Source organism: Neopelma chrysocephalum, unplaced genomic scaffold (genome assembly GCF_003984885.1).
Source record: "Neopelma chrysocephalum unplaced genomic scaffold, ASM398488v2 Primary Assembly neopelma1_67, whole genome shotgun sequence".
In the NCBI taxonomy this organism is placed as follows: Eukaryota; Metazoa; Chordata; class Aves; order Passeriformes; family Pipridae; genus Neopelma; species Neopelma chrysocephalum.
The window spans coordinates 10519709-10540364 of record NW_020897726.1 but is presented as its reverse complement, the minus strand read 5'-3'; the positions used below and the strand labels follow the sequence as shown (position 1 = coordinate 10540364).

At 39.9% G+C, this 20656-nt stretch overlaps 1 protein-coding gene across 2 annotated transcripts in view; it reads left to right on the top strand.

Annotated features, from left to right (window-relative positions):
* Window positions 1-20656, top strand: part of RAPGEF5 (Rap guanine nucleotide exchange factor 5) — a 165012-nt gene that overhangs the window by 131391 nt on the left and 12965 nt on the right. For both annotated transcript variants that reach the window (XM_027684636.1, XM_027684637.1), the window contains 10 exons: window positions 131-228; window positions 992-1022; window positions 1973-2051; window positions 4987-5136; window positions 7733-7830; window positions 9614-9736; window positions 10861-11039; window positions 14293-14383; window positions 17029-17079; window positions 18131-18218. In XM_027684636.1, the coding sequence (XP_027540437.1) occupies window positions 131-228; window positions 992-1022; window positions 1973-2051; window positions 4987-5136; window positions 7733-7830; window positions 9614-9736; window positions 10861-11039; window positions 14293-14383; window positions 17029-17079; window positions 18131-18218 (988 nt within the window). The remainder of the gene's footprint in view (window positions 1-130; window positions 229-991; window positions 1023-1972; window positions 2052-4986; window positions 5137-7732; window positions 7831-9613; window positions 9737-10860; window positions 11040-14292; window positions 14384-17028; window positions 17080-18130; window positions 18219-20656) is intronic.

Genomic DNA, 20656 nt, shown 5'->3' with positions numbered 1-20656 from the left:
GTTTTGCATAAATATAATGATGAAAGTTGTTTCAGTAGGCTAGTGCCTGAATTGATTTAGACTGCTGATGTGATGCCTTAGATTTATGTTTGAATTGTCAGATGTTTGCAGATACTGTTTTATTTTGTAGACAATATACAGAAATGTGCTAGATGATGTGTATGAATATCCCATTCTTGAGAAGGACCTGAAAGAATTTCAGAAGATACTTGGGATGCATCGCCGTCAGTAAGTATTGATTATATTTGTGATCAAGTCTCCTTTTATTTAGAGTGTAATTTATTTTTGTCACCATCTTGCTGTAATTCAGTAAAATGATGAGTGATACAAGTAACACATTAATTTTTACAAATAATCTCTTTTTTAGACTAAAGCTAAATTATTCAGTTTTCTCTGATATTTGTTGGGCTTCACTTCCATCCATTTTTTTGGGGATTACTTTCAAGAAGAGCAATACTTTGTGGAGAAGCTGGCAAAAATTCCCTCAGAAGCTGCAGTCTGTGACTTCAGATGGTACCTTCATTCTCATTCTCTCTCTGTAGTCGGCAGTACTGAGAAGCAAATATCTTGTAATAGTCATCTCAGGGTTATTATTTTACTAATAATTATGGTGTTTATAAAAGGTATTTCCTTGGCATTTTTTTACAACAAAGGAGTTTGTTTCCATGGTTTGGCCACTGGGGAAGTGGAAGAAGCTGTGTCCTTGAGGGTGACCCTGACTGCTTACCTTGGGGTCTGAGCTGTGTTTGTCTACTCCAACAGCTCGTGGGCTGACAGCATTGCTTTTCACTATATCAATTGTGCAAGTCAAAGAAAAGCTTTCTGGCTGAGCCAGATGCCTTTAGTTTTTCCTGAAGGAGCTCTGTAGCCCTTCTGCAGTGATCATTTAGTGTTAAAAACCTTCTGATGTTGTAAACTTTGTAATAGCTAAAACTTCCTTTTTCTAAGCTTTGGCTGGAAAGAATAATTTGGATTTTCCTTTTTGTTTCAGCACTGTAGATGAGTATTCACCTCATCGAAAGGTAATGCCAACCTGATTGTTGCTATTTGCTAGATAACTTACCATCTCACTTTCTTCCCCTTTGCCCACTTCCCTCTCTTCTCTTGGCTTCTTAACTGAAAGTGACTAGTGGCCAAAAACATGACAGGATACATCAGTGAAGTTAGACCTGCAATGCTGCTTAAGGAACTTTTTTCCTGTCAGTGCATCCTGGATGTCAGCTGTGTGAGCTAACCTGCAGTGGCTGTGGCAATGTTAGCATCTTAACAAGATGCTTTGAGATGTCTAAATTCAGGAGGAGTCCAAGAGTGTGTTTCCACCAAGCTGGAGAGATGTAGCCACCTGGGCAAACCAGGCTGAGCACAGGCACTGTCACACATCCATTGACATGGATGTCAAGTAAACAGAGCAAAGGGCAGACTTGTTGTAACAGGGACAGAGAAAAAGAGAGGAACATGAATCTGTCCATTTAACTGAAGGAAGGAAGGAGATGCAGCCAAAGTTGGTGTACAAACTTCTCAGAGGTGAATTGCTGTGCTCATCAATTTTACCGCACTGAGGCTGAAGTGTGTAATAAGCTTAAAATGTTACTGCAAAAATGTGGAAGGCAGAACATGAGATTGTAGTGAAATTGCTAAGTAGGCTGATTGGTACATGAGAAACATATATAAGAATAAGTGTATAAGAAACAGGCTTTGAACATGAGTACAGAAAATCTTGAATCGTGCAGGCTGCTTAGCCTTAGCATGTCCTGCTTCCTGCAAAATCTCCACCTTGGTCATTATTTAGTAAGGCAACTCCCAGTTTACTGGTCCAAGAAAGGGTGGGTGGATTTCCTATACGGGAACCTTTTGGCCAGACATATGGGTTGCATGCTGTGTTCTGTGAATTACTGCTGTGTAAAGGGCAGGGATGCAAAAAGTCACTGTTGTGTTTTTTTTCTTTCTTTCTTTCTTTCCTACTCCCTCACAGAATAAAACCTTTTTCCACCAGTTCAGTGTAAAGGAGAATTGGCTGCAGCACAGAGGAACCATGAATGAGATAGAAGAGAGTGAGTATAAATGAAAAAGTGGAGGACAAACTCAAAAACTATGAAATTGTTTCTCAAGGGCCTCAATGTAAATATTTTTTAACTGACATACAGCTTTTCTGCTGGACCTTACGGGCACAAAAGAAGAAATATTATGGCTATGTAAGTTTAGCTTCCTGCCTCCTGCTTTGCATTGGTTCAACAGTGCCATGGTATCTCAAGGGGGTTTTGCTCTCTCTGGTTCCTCCAGCACCCCTGTTCCAGAGCTGTGTGCCTCCCAGGCTTGCTGGCAGCCCATCCAGGTGTTATTTCTGCTCCATTTCATGCTCTCGGTCCCTTGACCTATATCTTGGTTGTGAAAGGTGCATGTATAAGCCTGTCACATGTAATGGGCCAGGATCTACTAACTCTGGGAACGTCCCTTAGTTCCTTCTCTCCTTGAAAACATCTCTGATTGGAGTGCAAGGTGCCACTTCACTTTAGTGTCAGCCATTTCCATCCATCACTACTAATACTATAACACAGTGAGGCTATCACCCTCCTGTAATGCCTGTATGAGGAAGAAGGGAGAGAGGAGAACACTGTGTACACGAGCAGGGAACAGGCAGAAGGACATCCTACCTGGCAGTCTCACCCTTTGACAGTATATCTTTGTTTCTTACTGGGAACAAAACTCCGGAAGTTCACTTGAAGTCAGTATATTTTTAGTGCTCATTTGTGACAGAATAAAAACTGAACTCCTGCAATGCCAAGTCTTTACGCACAGTGCGTGCTGCTGATAGATAATTCTCTTTTTCTGTTTCAAATATGGGGGGTTTGAGGTTTATGTTATCAAGGCTGCTTCTAAAAATGTTGTTTCTGGATGAGAATCCCCACAGTCATTCTTCTTAAAAAGTTGGACACAGCTTTGGGGTGATTGGGAAGGACAGTGTACTGGCTCCAGAGAGGGAACAGGCCACATGACTGTGGGGACAAGAAAAGTAGGGCCCAACAAAGCCAGTTGTGACTGATTAAATTGCTTTTGTCTCAGTCCTCAGAGTCCTTGAGTCCTTGAGAACAGTCCTTGAGGTCATGGACTTCATGGGAGTGAAGGAATGAAATAGCAAACATGAAGTTGGAGAAGGGAGATTCAGATGCTGAGGTTGGACATCCAAGCCTGTGTGGTGGAGCACTATCTGACCAATGGTGCTTGTGGAGAATGGGTGTGTCCAAGCTACACCATGCCGCTTGACCAGAGGCATTTTATCCCCTAATGAAATCATTACTAGGGAGGCTTGCAGTCCATGGCCACTTCCTCCCACTCGCATTCCCTCCTTCTCACAGAGGAGAAGCACAGGCTCCTGAAAAAATGGCATGGTCCATCCCAATAGATACAACAGATAGGACTTTGGAAAGGTGTGAGGAGACAATCATTATGGTGGTTGTGCTCAAGGACCTGACCTGTGGGTTGATTTAGTTCAATGTTAAAGAAAGGATCGATCAATAGCCCTTTTATAAATTAACATCGCTGTCATTGTCCCTTTGCAAATGAAAAAGAGAAGGACATTTCAAACAAATTAACTGTAAGCAAGTTGTGTCTCTCTCTGCATAGGAGTCCAAATATTCCTGTCAGATTTTTTAAAATTTATTTTTCTGCCTAGTAATTTAAAGTGCAATTGGACGTCTCTGTCTTCATGAGTTGTATCCACTCTGAAGAGAGATTCTGCTGTAGGATGAGCATCCGATTTACTGTCTGTCGCCAGAGACAAGCCAAAAGAGAATTATAAAATCAAATGACTTTTCTTCCCCAAGGCTCAATGTTAAGTTCCTCCTTCATTCTCATCTTCATTTTTGTTTTACTACAACAGAAAAAAAAAGATATTTTTGAGGATAGAGTTCTTAACTGCTTCTGGCATGGCTTCCGTTAACGAAAGTACCCTGAAGCCACAAAGATTTGTAGGACAAGCAAAGAGCTATTGCTGCATACATCTGTCAATAAAACTAATTTTAAAAAATACAGCATTTCTGGCTAAGAAAAGTTTTGCCCTATACTGGCATGGCAGCAGACTGTTTACAATAAGAAGTGCTAGAGTAGAAGGAAATGGAAAGTTTAATTAAGCGCTGAAGTGAGTATGAAACCAAGAGCTGTGATGATTCTGATTAGCAGATGTTGTAATTTTTGAAATATTTATGCAAGTCTGCAGCTCTGTTTCTTCCCCTTTAAGCATGGCAGCTGTATTTCAAAGAACTAGCTACAGCAAATTTGGCAAAATACGTCGTAAGCCCAAAATTCTGGCAAGCAGAGAGAGCGTACTGCCCTTTTGTAGCAGAAAAAAACCACTAGCTGAGCTGACCACTATGTTACTGCTGGGAATCTCCCTCTCAGAGCCAAACTAACTCATGGACCTCAGTGGAAGTGATGAGCCCAGGGATTTTCTCCAAACCAGTCGCTTTTATCTGTTCTGCAAGTGATTCAGGAAAAGAATTGTCAGAATTAAATGCATTGATGTTTGGGCAGCCTCTGCTGCTGCTACAATACTCTGGCAATGCAAGTAGTTTAGATGTGCAGACAGATAAGCTATCAGGAGTGGTTGAATACCAGGGAGCACTGTTCTTGCTAAGCCTCCTGTTCCAGGTGGAAGTGGAGGTCCAAAATAACTTCTGCAGCAGATATGAAATGTACTGAAAGGACAGTGTTTTATCTGAACTGAAAAGGAAGGGGGAAAAGATGGTGACAGCTGGGTTTACAAAGAAGATAGGCAGCGATGGAGGTTGTCTGTGACAAATCCTCACGGTAGGAGGTCTTAAATAGATATTGCTGTGGGAGTCTAGGTTTCCATCTGTTTGACTCTCTCATTTCCCAGGGAGAGGAGGTGGGAAGGGGAAAAATGGTGACGTTTATTCTTAGTTTCATGTCCTGCATCTCATGCATTGCCATGGTCAGATCTGCTGAGCATATCTTTCTTCCTTTATGCAGTTTTCTGCCGTGTGTATATAACGGAGCACTCCTATGTCAGCGTGAAAGCTCAAGTATGCACTCCAGCTCAGGAGATCCTGAAGATCGTGGCAGAAAAGATCCAGTACCCAGAGGAGGAGTTGGCACTGGTGACTGTTGCGTTCTCTGGTGGTAAATAACTTCCCTTAATCTGATTAATTACTTTTTAGTGCATCACGTAAGGGAGAGCTGACATTTTCTGATGCAAGGATGCGGCTGTTTCTGTATGGGCCCACAGCTGGATGACCATGATGAACAATGAGGAACTCCTTCCCAGAGAGTTGTTTCCATGGCAACAGCTCATTCTTGGGTACTGTGGGATACGCATCTCCTGACTGGGAAAGGGAGTGGAAAGAACTCTGTTTCCAACAGTATTGCAACGTTTTATTTTTTCTCCACAGATGAATCTCCTACTTTGGACTTTAAATTAATTTTGAAGGCAATGAGCATGGTTTGCTTTAAAAATATGAAGGGGAATAGCAAATACTATATGCATGTCTGTTTCCTCATTTACAGCATGAGTAACGAATATTATCCAGCAGAAAGGAGGAAGACATAGATTTGCATAGTTGAGATGCTGAGAGCAATCTCAGCAATATTTTGTAAGCAGTCTTGCTTACAACTGACATCTTTTACCTATTGTTTTAGTGTTAGTTGAACAAACGGACTTACTGTCTTTTTTAAGGAAGACTAGACTGACCATAGCCTGATACTAGGGACCAGACAAACCCCCAAGATTTTCTTTGGTGATTGGCAAGTCTCAATCTCATTGGTCATATTGTTTTGCTTATTGTGGTGTCTTTCAGAAGCAGTTTAAGTAGGTAGATAGAAATGTGAAACTGTATCTATAAAAAGGATTAAGAGTGTAGAATATCCTGGCCATATTCTCAGCTAACATTAGCTGGTGTTGATCCCCTGAGACAAAGGATGCACCTTTAGATTTATAGCACTCATTGCTACTTCTTTGTCAGTCTAGTTAAATGAAATACACTCAAATGCTGGACTTGTCCTGTTTATTTATTCAATTCAGAAGTGGAAGGTCACATTTTTCTCCCCCATGCTGAGCTCAATTAAGTAATCATATTTTTGAGGGCACTGATGTGGGTGGCAGGGAGCTGGTGCCCTGCTCTGGGTATTGAGAGCCTGGGCATGGAGCAGCCATACGGGAGCATTACACATAGGTGTCGTGATCAGCCAGGCTACATTATTTCCAGGCATATTCTTTTTACCCTCATGTGTGCCCAAACCTGCCTCCAGTGCATTTCACGGCACTGCAAAATCACTGTGCTGCTGTTGTTTTTCAGGTCTTGCTCTCCTGTTCAAGAGCAGGGCAAGTTTTGCTCTGAAAGCAATAGATCTAGTGCTAATTGTTTGCTTAGCTAAAGAAAACCAACAATTCATAAATAATGAAACACACTATTATCTTTAGACCACATTGGTTCCTAGAAAACAATAATTAAAATTAAGGTACAGTTGGACTGTCATTTGTACGTAACCACTGTAACCCTTAAAATGTTATTTAGTCACGTTACCTGAATTAATTTGAAATGCAACAATTTCAGTCTCTTTCTTCTTATGTGTTGTGACTCCTATGCTGTAATAAACACCAACCTGCCACTTTTTTTTTTTGCTTTGTTTTTTTGCTATTTGCGTGACTCAGAACTCTTGTCTTCTGTCCACTTAGAGGGTAGCAGTGTGAGCATTGGAGAACTCTTTTTTTTTGTACTCCAGTAATGGATGAGCAAGCTCTTTATTCAAAATTACCTTGAAAAATATAATGGTAATTCAACATCAATGTATCTCTTTATCAGTGTGAGCATGGATAAGAGGGCAAACTATATGAAATTATGTCTGGTACTCAGACTCCTCCTAGTCCTACTGCTACCTCATGGGCAATGCAAAGTCCAAGGTAGCTGTCAACATGTTTTTAGTGTTGACGGGTCTACCATGTGTCAGGTCTCCAGAGAATTACTTGGAGCCCTCAGGAGGAGACAGTTTTCCTAGGGCAGTTTTTAAGCAGTGTTTTGGGTTTTGCTTTATTTTCCCCCATATCTTTCTCCAGTGCATCCAAGATACCCCAGAGCTAAATCAGTACTCTGAAGTGGAGAAAAAGAAGTCCTTTCTCTTTGCTATCGGTTTGGTGTGTCCTGCTCTTTTACTCACATGTTTCCCACATTAATTATTCTGAGTCTAGAAGAATTTCTGTAAATACTGAGTTATAAAGGACTCTTCAGTTCTGCTCTGTGGGGTGAATTTAATGGTGTTGGTATCCTTTAAAGTTCTTTTCCTGTTGACTAGCTGTGGCTACTGCTGACAATCTCCACCTCTGGTTTTGTCTGCCAGTGACATGCAACAGCTCAGTCTCTGGAGGCTGAGACACTCTGCTCTAAAAAAAATTACTGTATTTACAGTAGATACACTGTGTTGCAATGAAATGTTCTATAATGCACGGGAGGTTAGACTAGATGATTTAAGGGTTTATTTCTGTTCTATCCTATGTGAAGTGCAGGTTGAAAGCAGAAGCAGGAAATTTTTGTGCTCTAGTCTGTCAGAGACATCTTGCCTTTATTGTGACTGAACAGGGTGGAGGTGATGGTTCCCACTGGGACTGAATTTGATGCTTCTAAGAAGTTGATGTGGTTTTACAAATATAATTGTACCTTTTTTTCTCACATATAGCTTTTACTCCTGTTCTGAAACTTTTATGTTTTGTTTGCTGTTTTTACAGAAAAACAAGAACTACAACCAAATGACTTGGCTATCTCAAAATCTTTGGAGTCATCCAGTCGTATGTTTGTCTACCGAAAAGATCTAACTGATTCTTTGGTAAGGATCAGTATTCCATACTTCCCATTTTTTATTTGTCTGACTCCAAATTATGAACTTAATATTTCCCTCAAAGGGTTTTTTCAATGCAGAATTTATTTCTTGCTTCCTTAGTAAAGCTTACTGAGCTGTTCTACGCCTAAAAAAAAATCTATTGTTGACAGAAGTTATTTGACTGAACAGTAATGGAGTTTGTTCATCAGTTTCAAATAGACCAAAGCTTCTGTATAGCTTAAATCTTTCAATCTACATCAGCCTGGAAAAGCTGACCTGTGTTTGTACAGAAATGGATGGGATGAGAATTATTCAGGGCTCTTGTGACTTTTCCCCCCCACCCCGCCTTGTGCCTCTGTAACACTTAAGGTGGCTGGTACACAATCATACAAAGTGGTGGGCAAAGACCATGGAATTACATGTAGAAATAGATGCTGTGTGAGTTCCACCAAATTTACTGGGTGTCAGTGTAGCCCCAGTGTTGTGGCAGCCACGTGGTCAGTCTGTGGCTGGCATATATTGCTGGTGGTATGTCCTCTTTTCTTCCTTCTGTCTGTCTGTCTCTCCATCCTCTCACTGGGGCTGAGGAGGGGAGTGGATCGGGAGGAAGCAGGTCTCTTTCATCCTTCCCTCTGTCTTCAGAAACATGGATTGCAAACTCTCTCCCTGCTATGATTTCCCAAAACCCTAGTGAGGCAGGCACAGTCAGGCACTGAGAGAATTGTTCTTTCAATAGCTTTCTGCTAATTATGCAGGCATTTCAAGGAAAGAGCAGGAACTGTATCACAAGTGACTGTTACGTGTTGTCAGTAGCTCTAGGATCTGTGCATTCATCCTCAGGATGAGAAATGTCTATTTACATTTTGTTGGATCAATGTGCCCCGAAGAGCTGACATTCCACTATCATTGTAATCTGTCATCCCCATTATCACCAGCGTTCAAGCCACTTCTGAAAATGTGAATATTAAGGGAACATTTCCAGTGCAGACAGGTGACAGCCAACCTAGTTTCATTAGCTACGTAATAAAAATTGCAAAACTTGCTGTAACTGTCAGAAATGTAGCACCAAAGTAATGGCTTAACCGAAAAGAACAATTTTTCATGTTGGCAGATGGTTCGTGTGCCAAGTTTCAACCCGATGAGGTTAAAAAACCCAAGAGAAATGCAAAACTTTGAAAATCCAAGCTAATAATGGAAATGTCACATGACCCTGAACACCAGTAGTACCACTGCTCTCCACAGTAATACAATAAATAACTTTGATGAATCAGGACACACAGTGTTTTTATTCTTTGTTGATTATATTTGGGATAGAATAATAATAAAATGTATGGATTTATGTTATTTGTAAAAGTGGATTGGAGGGCAAGTTATGTGTATTTATTCTAAATCTGATGTATTTGCAGAATGATTCTTTTATCTTATAATTCAAAAATGCCCTGGTATCTCAATTCAGATTTTATTTTCTGATGTTTTCAGAGATTTTATTTTCATTATGCTGTCTGCTTGGTCAGTGTTTTATATTCAAGGTTTAGAGAAAGAGGGAGAAGGAGAAGGCTTTCCTCTCCAACAGCAAACCATTGATCCTATTGACCCATTTCCCATTTCAAGCTATTTATTAAATAGGTTATAGCTCCTTGATTTTGATTAGTGGAAAAAAAAAAACCTTAAAGTGTACTTAGAGAAGATGACTTATTCGACTCTGTTTGGTACCTTAGTCCAATAGCAATTTCACTGCAGAACTTTTGGCATTTCCTGAGGATTTTTTTGCTCTTGGCTGTTTATTTAGAATCCATTTGCTGAAAATGAGGAATTGCAGCAAAGGTCCGTGAGGATTTTGGGAATCAACACCTGGGATCTTGCATTAGAACTGACAAATTTTGACTGGAGCCTCTTCAATGCAATTCATGAGGTAAGAAGCACCTCGTCCACTTCCAGGTATATTACTCTCATGACAACATGATTTGGCAGCTGTCAGTAGTGGTGGGTGGTCCAAGAGATGTGTTGCAATCCTTGATACTGAAGAAAATTGTCAAAGGTTTTTAACTTTCCTGTGTTAGGGCATCTCATATATTCACTGGTATACCTGGTGCATTTTATTGGATTTGCCTCAAGAGGGTAAAAGACCATGATTATTCTTTAAAAAAACGGTCTGTCTGAATATGTTGTATATGCAAAATGTCTTATGCACTTCATAGTGTTTCAGTACATACAGGACTCCACAAATAGTTATCTTAGATACCACTTTATCCACAAAAGAATTGACAATTTCAGCATTTTAGATGGTCACTTTACTGTTCTTGTTAGGCTTCAGTGAGATGAAAAATACTGGGCAGGCTTTACTAAAGAGGTAATGGCCCACTTCAGGGCCCATTGGATTGTTTCAATGACTTTGATAGATTTTGGTGTGAGCTGCTGAGTAAAATACACAGTTAACAGTAGAAAATGTCACTTGAAAATATCATTCACTGAAAAGCATGTGGGTTTTCTGACAAAATGAATGGGAAATTCCCTTGCTTCTCATCAGATGCTTTCCTTGATCTTTTGTTTCGGGTTCTTTTATTCAGGTTAGACACTTTAAATTTGGAGCAGGCCAAATTTGGGGGTTTTTTTGCACAGAAATGAAGACCTCCACCTCTGTTGATGAAAAATTGGCTAATTTAGAAAAAAATTTGAATGGAAATTTTTCAGATTCTGCAATGATCTGATATGGATGCTTTTTCATACTGTAACAGAAGTAGTGAAATACAGAAAAAGATTGTTTATGTCTTATTCCTGGCTGTAGCCAGAAGTGGAACTGCAGGAAATCTTACAAGAAAAGCATATATTGCAGGACTTCCAGTCCACCTGCCTTCTGTAATAAGTCTCTAGACTTTGCTAAGACAAACCTTAATCATTTGTGATTGGCTCATGGATAATGAAAAAATAGTCATTTGTGGCCAGATCTTGTTTCAAAAACGTGCTTCTAAATAATTTATAGTTCATTTACATTTAAATTGTTTTTATATCCCTAATAATGCTGTCAATATCTTCCAGCAAGAGCTGATATACTTCACATTCAGCAGACAGGGCAATGCTGAAAACACCGAGAATCTCAGTCTTCTGCTTCAAAGATGCAACGAAGTCCAGCTTTGGGTTGCCACCGAGATACTCCTCTGTAACCAGCTCTGCAAACGTGTACAACTAGTCAAAAAGTTCATCAAGATTGCTGCCCAGTAAGTTACTAAAGTTGCAACAAAAATCCTTGAATCCACATGCTTTATTTGGGGAGGGGTAGGTGCAAAAGCAATGAAAGAAAACTAATTCGTCATCCTGTGTTTTGTTAGTGTAGTAAGCATACCTAGATAAAACAGTCCATAAATAACAACAGCAGTCACTGGCCAAAACTAGACATGGTAGATTATATGCTGCTCAAAGCTTTCACTGCAGTTTAGCTGCTGCATCTGCAGTGTCAACTGCAACATCCCTGGTGATGCAGAGATAGCTCCTTTCTTAGCTGAGATAACCTGAGGACCATTTGACAGAACTATCTGAGCTGCAAAACAGTCATTTACCAAAAACTACCTGGAAACCAAGAACACTGCTATCCACTTGAAAGCCCTACCTCTAGAGAGGAACTTAACTGCAGTAAGCTGGCTGCTACAAAGGGGCATTCTGTTCATAACCCTTCTAATCTTCTCTGGAATACTTTTATATATTGGAGGGGTGGGTTTCTTTATTGATTAGACTTGACAGTCTATTCTTCCACTGTTATTGAATAGTACTATACCTTGCAACAGAATACAAATATACACTATTCACAGAGAGTTCTTTTCTTTGTAATCACTCGGTCTTAGTAACTAAGGAAATGGAGCAATTTAACTATTAACTAACTATTTAACCATCCTCAACTCTCTCTCCACTTGCTGGTCTTCTACAATATTTGAGTATCCATGTTCATGGAAAATGTGTAATTTGTTCCCTTCATTGACTGGTTTGATTTAATTTGCAAGGCGCTTACATACAAAGGACTGTTCTCTGCTGAAGCAGTGTCATTGGAGAAATTAATTCTTCTAATCTAATCTAGTGTAACTCATAAATGTGATCTGATTTAGTTTGCAAGTTGTATAGTATTCAGTAATATGTTCATTTTCTGCCATATCGATGGGCATGCTTGATCCAATTACATCAAAAACCAGTTGGTTCTGTGTGCCTTGCTTGCACCACAGTAGCATTAATTTGCATCTCAGGAAAAATTTCATGTCAGTCCCACATGAATAAGGACATATTTGTCATCAGACTAAAATGTTGCTCTATTTGAATTGATTCCATCCTGTTCTGTGAAAAGCCAAAGTTATGGATACTAAATACAGTTGTCAGTAAATGGTAGACAGGGTCTCCCAGTGTATTGCAGAAGCAGCCATCATTGTAGCATGTAGATGATAAAATGAGTGTGTAGTTTTCTTGGGATTTTTTTTAATCAGAAAAGCTGCTTTCTAAAAGAACACATTATCATATCTCATCAGTTCTGGAAGAGTTGATGAAAGAGGAACAATTAGGGTGGAAGGATGGTGTGCTAAGCACAGGACTCTCATAGTGAGGCACAAGCCAAGCAGCCCTGCTGTTTTGTTTATGACTTAAGGCAGAGAGGTAGGGAGCTGTGAACAGCTCTGGCTGCTCCCTAATCTTTGCTCCCAGATTCAGCCAGGAAGCTTTGTCTATAATTTTCCTCCTGTCAGGAGAGCACCAGGACTAAGATTTCATGTTCAACATCTGTGTGCTTCGCTGTTCAGGAATGCCTGAAGAAAATGGAAGGCTTTTACACAAGTGTGTCAATACGTGAAAGGAAGACAAAGTTTTTGAAACACAAATACATATGCTTCTGTTGATGAGTAGTCTAAAAGAGAAAACAAATGATTCATTAAAGAAAATTAATTAGCATGTTATTAGAAATTAATATCCTGAGGAGTTACAGAAACAAGTCAATGTAGGATCAGAATAAACAGATAACAGCAGCCTTCTTGCTCCCCAAGCAGTGGCTCACTGTAAAAGACATACCTTCTCTCTACAGCTTGCTGTGAGAACTGGGCCCACCCAACAGACAGTTTATGCAGGCTGCATTGGACACTTTCCTTGTTTTGAAATGAATTGTCTTTGGGAGCTGTCTGACTTTAATGATAAAAGGACTCTAAGCAACAAAGTTAGGATTAACTTTAAGACAGCTGAAGTGAAGTGAGAAATACACCATCTCAAGACAGTACACAGTGATAAGTGCAGGCTTTATAAAACTTGTAACAAGTGCTGGTGATTTTCCAGGCTAAGGCCTTGGCATGTACTTTTCCCTGATGATAAATCCCAGTGGAGACAGTGAATTCATTGGTACTTAAAATTATCTTAAAAGAGGATTCTCACTCTCACATGCGAATGCTCTTGTATATTTATAGTGGTCTTGAAAAATCTGCACGATAAGGGGGAATCTTTTTGTTTGAAAAGGACTCAACGCTTCAGGATTTCAAATTTCCTAATGGACTAGAAAATGGACTAGAAATAATCATGGTCTAATTGTATATAGTAAAATGTCAAAGAATAGAGGTATCAAGCAAATTCTGTAGGGACCTGTACTGGAACCAGTACTAGCCGCAACAAGTTTAGAGGGATATGTAAATTGAACATGAATCAGATTTTCAGACAATAAAAATGATGAAGGATTGCAAATGCATTGGAGGATAGAAAAAAAAGAATTATCTAAGGAGTCTAGTGGCATGTGCAAACAACAGTAGGATAAGATTTAATTTAGATAGATGCCAAGTAATTCAGCTACGGAATGCTAATACTGAGCTGAAGAAATAAATGCATGATTGTAAAGAACATTACTCTGACAGAGGTCCTTGGGTGATAATAGATGACAAATTAAAAGGACAAAATGTGATGCTGTTTCAAATAAATAATTTGCTGTTTGTTTTATGCTTGCATAAGAGAAAGGTGTAAGAACTTCGAGCCAAAACAGTAATTATGTTTCTCCTTCCCTCCCCACTGTCTCACTACATGAGAAAGTAGTGAAGAAGGAAACACGACCACAAAGAGAAATCGAACGAACCAGTAATGTACAATTTACAGAAAAGATTAAAAAGGGGAGGAAAATATTTATTATACAACAGAATAGAGGTCAGAGAACTATTCTGTATGGTAAAGGACAGCTGGGAGTAACTTGGACATTGAAAAGGGAAAATTACTTTTGACAGCAAAGGGAAAAAAATAACCTGCCAACAACAGGGTTGATGAAACACTAGAATGTTTTCTAAAAAACTTCCTAGAGACCCCATCACCTAGACTGCAGGTGGTTATGAGAGGACATTTAATGACTTCGTTATGTGGAAGATGATTGTATGTTAGTGCTGAGGGTTGAAATGAGACTCAGTAACCTAGGATACCTGTGCATTCCATTTATCTCTGATTCATAGTACAAAAAATCATATTTTTATTCCTCAGCTGTAAAGCCCAAAGAAATCTGAATTCATTCTTTGCTATTGTTATGGGTCTCAACACTGCATCTGTCAGCCGGCTGTCTCAGACCTGGGAGGTAAGACGCATCTTTATATCTTTTAGATGCCATCAAAACCATTTCTCACAAAGGTTGCATACTGGAGAATTACCTTCTCTTTCTAATTATTGGTTTTTCATGAGGAAATCAAATATGGAGTGAGTGTTGGTGGAAAAAATTTTCTGTGAACTGAAACCTTAGATACAGAGCTATTAAAAAAAACCCTAAATGTGTCCTTCCAGAGTTTTAAATAAGAATAGAGCATGGAGATCTTATCCTCTTAAAACAAAATAAGTCATGTAAATTATCTTAGCATTTTAAGTATGTATCAAAACAAAAGGTCTTACAAAGGTGCCTCCAAACAAACAATGCTTTCTTATGGAATAATTTAATTTAAAAAATCCATCGACGTTGAAATAACCCCTCTTTAATTCTCCTATATCAGCTCTTTTGCAGCTGCTCATCTTGAACAACAAAGTTAGGAAATGGGCCATGAATAAGGAGCATACTGGAGAACAGAGATTATTTGCTAAAGAAACTACCATTACCAGACAGGGCATGGGTGTGTCTAGAGGAGGATCTCACTGGGATCTGTATTTATATTGTGGCTTTTTCATTTCCATCTATGTTGATTTGCAGTATCCATATTGAGTCATAGTATCTGCAAGCTTACTGTGTATCTGCTGATGAACCAAAATTGGGAAAGGAGTAATTGAGTGTAATGGGGTGAAGCCTTATCCCTCCTTCATGCCCCCAACACCACAAGTGGGCAGTATTGAAAAAATATCAGTCCGTAATACAAAGTGACAGAGAAGGGCTGTGATCTCCTGCCTCGGAGACACTCTTGAGCACCAATGACTGAAACCAAATAGAAACCTAATACTGTCCAGAGCAGTCTTCCCCTTTAGCAGAAACCATGCCTATGGAATCATAGTTCGTATGTCTGTGGCTTCAACACACAGAGAAACAAGGACAGTGGCTGTTTACAGGGACTCAGATAGGCAAGTAAGTGCTAACTTTAAATAAGAGAAAGTTTTAGAGAAAAATACATACCTGAGGACAATGATACAGAAACCCCTTGTCTCTGATATTTCTGAAACACCTCTCTAGGGAACATTTGCCCTGGCCTGCTGTTACAGGTTGCCTTCATCCCATTTCTCTGGGCTTTGGTAGTAGAGTGGAAGAGACCAAATATTGTATCAAAGGCACTGAGTGGCAACAGTATAGATCTCTCCTGCGCAGAGAAATGCAAAATTTGCTGTGTGCTGAGACCTCTGGAGCTCATGTGCTACCGGTGGGCTTCTCTCAGGAAGAACAGAATATGTTGCTTGTCGGAACAAAGAGTGCATCTGCATATGTATCATTGTAAATATGTCATGTTTCTGTGCGTAAAATATTTATGAAGTCACGTGCTTTTTTTTTTATTATTTGTAAAACTTCATTGCACTGGAAATTTAAAAAGCAGAAGGTTTTATTTGCATTAGTAATGTGACTTTTAGAAAGTAGAGCGATGTTTATAAATTAATTATAATTACTTACACATGTAAATGAAACAACCTAAATTTAAGCAGCCATTAAGACACTAAATTATATTGGCTCCACACTTGAATTCTTAAACAAGTAGTATGCTCCCAAGCATTTTCTTTGACTTTTCTTTTTTACAGTATCCAGTGTTTTAATAAGTCTAATTTTCCCTGATTGAAGATATAAAAAAATGCAATTGCAATTCCTTGTGCAGTTATTTTAGCGTTTTAGTCATACAGCACATCCACTTAATCTAATTGTTCTAAGTCTCTTTTCTCTTGGTAGTGTTACTGGGTCTGTCAGGATCTAAGGACAAAGACCAGACAGGATTTGTGCTAAGAGGGGATATCTTTTACTAGACTAACTAATATGGTTCGAAAAAAATCAACAGATTTTAAGGTACACACACCATTGTTCAAGTCTGAAATACCAGTAGCAAAATTCAAATTGTAGAACATTTCTTTGAGTGTAATAAGGTGAATCCGTTAAAACATCTTAAAGAGAAAGGAAGTGGATGCTTGTGGAGTAGAGCAGGTGTTGGCATGTGGGGCAAGATGGTAGTTTGTGTCTGGGCTCCCTTAGAAAGTGCTTTATGCACCTTCCTGTGGGATTAGGATGAGACACCAGAGGTAATAAGTTTGTTAAGGAAAGTTCTCTCTCTTTGGCAGTAGCATGTGGCAGTAACCCTGGTCAGCACTGGCGTGGTGTAACAGCACTGAGCGTGATGCCTGTTAATTTCTAGAACCCATGTTTTAGGGGAAGATTGATTACAGCAAATTATTTAACCTGGATGTGATCACAGTTCCTGAATTCTCAGCCTGTGTTACTCCTTCCAACTAGATACAGATATTCAGATAACTGCATCAGGAGTGGAAGCTAGGGAAGAAAATAAAACCAGATGCTAACAAGCAGTTTCCATAAAAGAAGGATGCAGGGTCCCCAAGGCAAAGCTGCGGGGCCCAGTGCCTCACTGGCATTGCACTGAACATGGTTTGTAATTAGGGCTCTGGGAGCTGAGGAGCAGAGGTTAACTGCCTGTTGGTACTTTTAGCAGGCACTTCACCCATGGCGGTCTCATGGAAAAAAAATGCCTCAGCATTTTTCTGCCTAAATCAACTTCTCTTTTTTTTTTCTTCCCTTATCTGTTTTTTCCACTTCAGAAAATTCCTGGGAAGTTCAAGAAACTTTTCACTGAACTTGAAAGTTTGACAGTAAGTACCGCGCTGACAGCAGAAGAGCATTGCTTGCTTTACTTGCCTTCTTTCTTCCTGATTTATTTGGAGTCTGCCTGTTATTGTCTTGAGCTGGAACTTGTCTTGTCAGATCCATGATTTGCCGAAGGCCATGTGGCTCTCCAGAGCTCAGAGGTGGTCTCCAAACACAAAAAGGAAGGAGGCTGTATTCCTGACAGTTGGAGGAAGGGCACAGAGAGGCAAATGTAGTATCAGTTCCCCAGCATTAATTTGGAAGCTCTTCTTTTGCTCTGGTAGTTTATTAGCCTTTATTTGAAGCAACATGCTGCAGATTAGGAGAAAAAGAGGATAGCTGAAGTTTTTAAAAAAAAAGTCAAAATCTGAGGTAGAGGGTCTTTGTCAGCGTTATCAAAGCTGAATAAACAAACGTTTCCTCTGGCTGTCATGGAAGTGGGTGGATAGTGAGATCCCTGCCTGGCATGGGGAACATGAGATCCGGCCCTTAACAGCTGTCATGCTTCTATACTTGGAGTTTGTAGTAAATGAATGTGTTTTCAAGATTCCATGTGAGCTGGTGTGCAAAAATATTCATTTGTATGGGAAATTTAGATGAATTTTGAATTGCCTACGCAATGCCACTGACACACAGTCCCTTATTTTTTTATTTTATTTTTTTTGTTGTGTTTGGTGGTATTATTTTGGGGTTTTTTTAAAGAAGAAATTAATCAGCAATACATTTTGGTATACCTTTCATGCTAGATAGTCAGAGATTTTGCTAATAGAAATTTGTGGGGAAATTACAGAGCAGTCCAAGTGAATCTGTTCTGCAGCTTACTCCCATTTTAGCACTGCTTCATCTAGAGGAACATAATTGCTTTTGTTCCTTTCTCTGTTTATGTTTCCTGTTCACTTTAGCATGTCACCTAGCTTAGAAAACCTTGAGCTACCTTGTTTCCCAAAGAGATCTTTTATATCTAAATCATGTTCAGATCATAAGCCTATAATGGATTTAGAATTGCTCTTTTATAGCCTATTGATTTTTCTCTCTATTACTCAAATGGTTTTGTAGGACCCTTCTCTGAATCACAAAGCTTACAGAGATGCATTCAAGAAAATGAAATCTCCGAAAATCCCCTTCATGCCCTTACTTCTGAAAGGTAATGTTAAAGTTTGGCTGCTCTCTGTTGTCATTAATTAAAATAAGTGAAAGGTGATTTTTCCTTCAGGTGGTCTTAAGTATGTGACAGATATAGTGGTGTCTACAAGATAGCACTTGGTCTGGATAATAAACAACTTCCTTTTAAGACAGCAGGAAGATGGCAATTTTCACACAGGTTTTCAAACTTCATATTGTCCTGTTAGGTGTGGATAGAGCTGTGTGCCACTGCTTTGGCCACATCTTCTTCAGTGGAGAAGTGAGACCCTGCAAGCCCTTGAACAGAGCTGCACTGGGTGCACCTTAATCTTAATGGCCCATCTTCGCAAACGAAGATTTGGGGAAAGGTCTTTTTACCTTTCCAGCCTGCGCAATGGATTTTTTAGGTGAGACACAGCCTGCGCTGAACTGAGCCCACCCTTTAATCCTAAGGTTCATCTGCCGGGGCCAAGCGAGCTTGGACAATGGCAGTGAGGTCCTCAGGACGTAGGTTTGTTTAGAGTGTCCTTCTCATAGATGGATGGCCTCACAGGGCTAACGACCTCCATCAGGCCAGGAGACCGGGGACTTGAACCCGTGGTCGCAGCAGTGAAAGTCCTGCACGCTAACCACTGGGCCACCAGGGGTCACCTGCACCCGTGGCTTCAGTCATGCTGCTACTCTGACATGCCTGTTCAGAGGTGCTTCCCTGCTTCTCTTGGGTGAACCTACCTGGTGTCACCCTGAAGGCAGAACCTACCCTGTCTGTCTGTCCTGAGAGGAGGGGATTTTCAAGTCTCTTGTAGATATGAAAGAGATAAATAAAAATCTTACTATCTAAAGTTATTTTTAAAAACAAAAATCTATTAAAAGAAAGTGCAGCTACTTGCTAATGCAGTGAGCTGGGCAGCTAATTAAGTGGCAAGTGTTTCAAATTTTCCATTGTCTTGGGGTCATTAATTATTAATTGCCTTGTCTTTGAACATGGCAAATTCATTTGTTTATTCCTGTATTCTGAAAGTGTTCTCTTTAGGCCATGTATCCCAACCTGCTGTTGCTGCTGCTGTAAAATGTTTGCAGGCAGTTCTCCAGATCAATTGGTGGCAGTTCGGGAGCCATCAGACCCTTCCCCTCTTTGCACACATCAAAGCAGTTTGCATTAATTCAGATGGATACAATTATGAAGGCTTCAAAATCAATATTTTTGAGGTGTTTGGGAGTATGTCTTAACTGCAAACAAGGGCAGCAAACATAAACAAGTCACTTGTAGCAATGATGTCTGCACAGCAGTACAGTATGGTGTATAAGAACATGCACATAAGCAACATCTCTGTTTTAACATGTATTGGAGATAGCAAGGAGACTTTGAAATTATTGTAGTAATTTCCTTCAATACAGTGGTCCATAAGGAGATGTTGCCAAGGTTGGTAATTCCCAAAGTATTGCACAGTACAAAGGACTTTACTCCATATCAAACATCTTTGTATTAAGGTCATTTCCAAGACCAGTAAAATAGGCATGGATAGCATAGAAAACATTAGTAATTCAACAAATTTCTCTATTTCAACACAAGAGGAACAAAAGTAGTTTCAATTAAAAAAATGAAGATTCTTCGATTATGAAAAATAACTTCAGAGTGTCCTTTTAAAAGTTAATTAAATTTAAATGCAGAGCTCTCATAGCATACAGATACAGCTTTTGAAAATCAGGCAGATTTTTCAAATGTGTAATAAAATACTGTGATATACCCTTACAACCTAGTTCAGACGCAATTTTCTGCTCCACTGAATTTATCTAGACTCTTAGTTGTTGGCTGCAAAGCAAATTTCTGTTCCTTCTGCCCTCAGAGATATACACATTGCTTTCATTGACTTGAAAAGCTGTGTGGAAATTTCTGCTTCCAGTATAAGTTTTTCATTAGAAGTGATGGACAGTTTTTAACTGCATTGATATAGAGACAAGTAATGCCTGTGTCCTGAAGTCGTATCCTTTCTGTGTCCCTTTCCCTGGGTGCCCCAAAGCAGCCCAGCAGAGGAGGTGTAGAGGGTCCTGCTCCCTCCTTTCCCCCTGATTTTTAGGATGCTGCACAGGGACAGAGAGGTGCTGGAGGCATCACCAGCACACACTATGCTTTCTGCACTTGCTCAGGAGGGCGGGCTGGACTTTCATGGCCAGGCTGGCATCTTGCCTGCCCCAGGCAGACCCCAGCCCAGCTGCCCTGGGGGCACAGGAGCTCTCCATCACCCCTCAGAAGAGTCCCAGCCCTGGGTTTCCACCAGCATATGAAGCCATTAGCATTCCAATTCCAAGCAATTACAAAATGCCCTTCAGGCACAGAGTGAGTCTTTGAAACCCAAGGAAATAAATCAGGTGGGCTGTTTTGGGGGAGGGTGAAGGTAGGGGTGGGTGAAGAGTGTGTGTGTGTGTGTGTGTGTGTGTGTGTGTGTGTGTGTGTGTGTG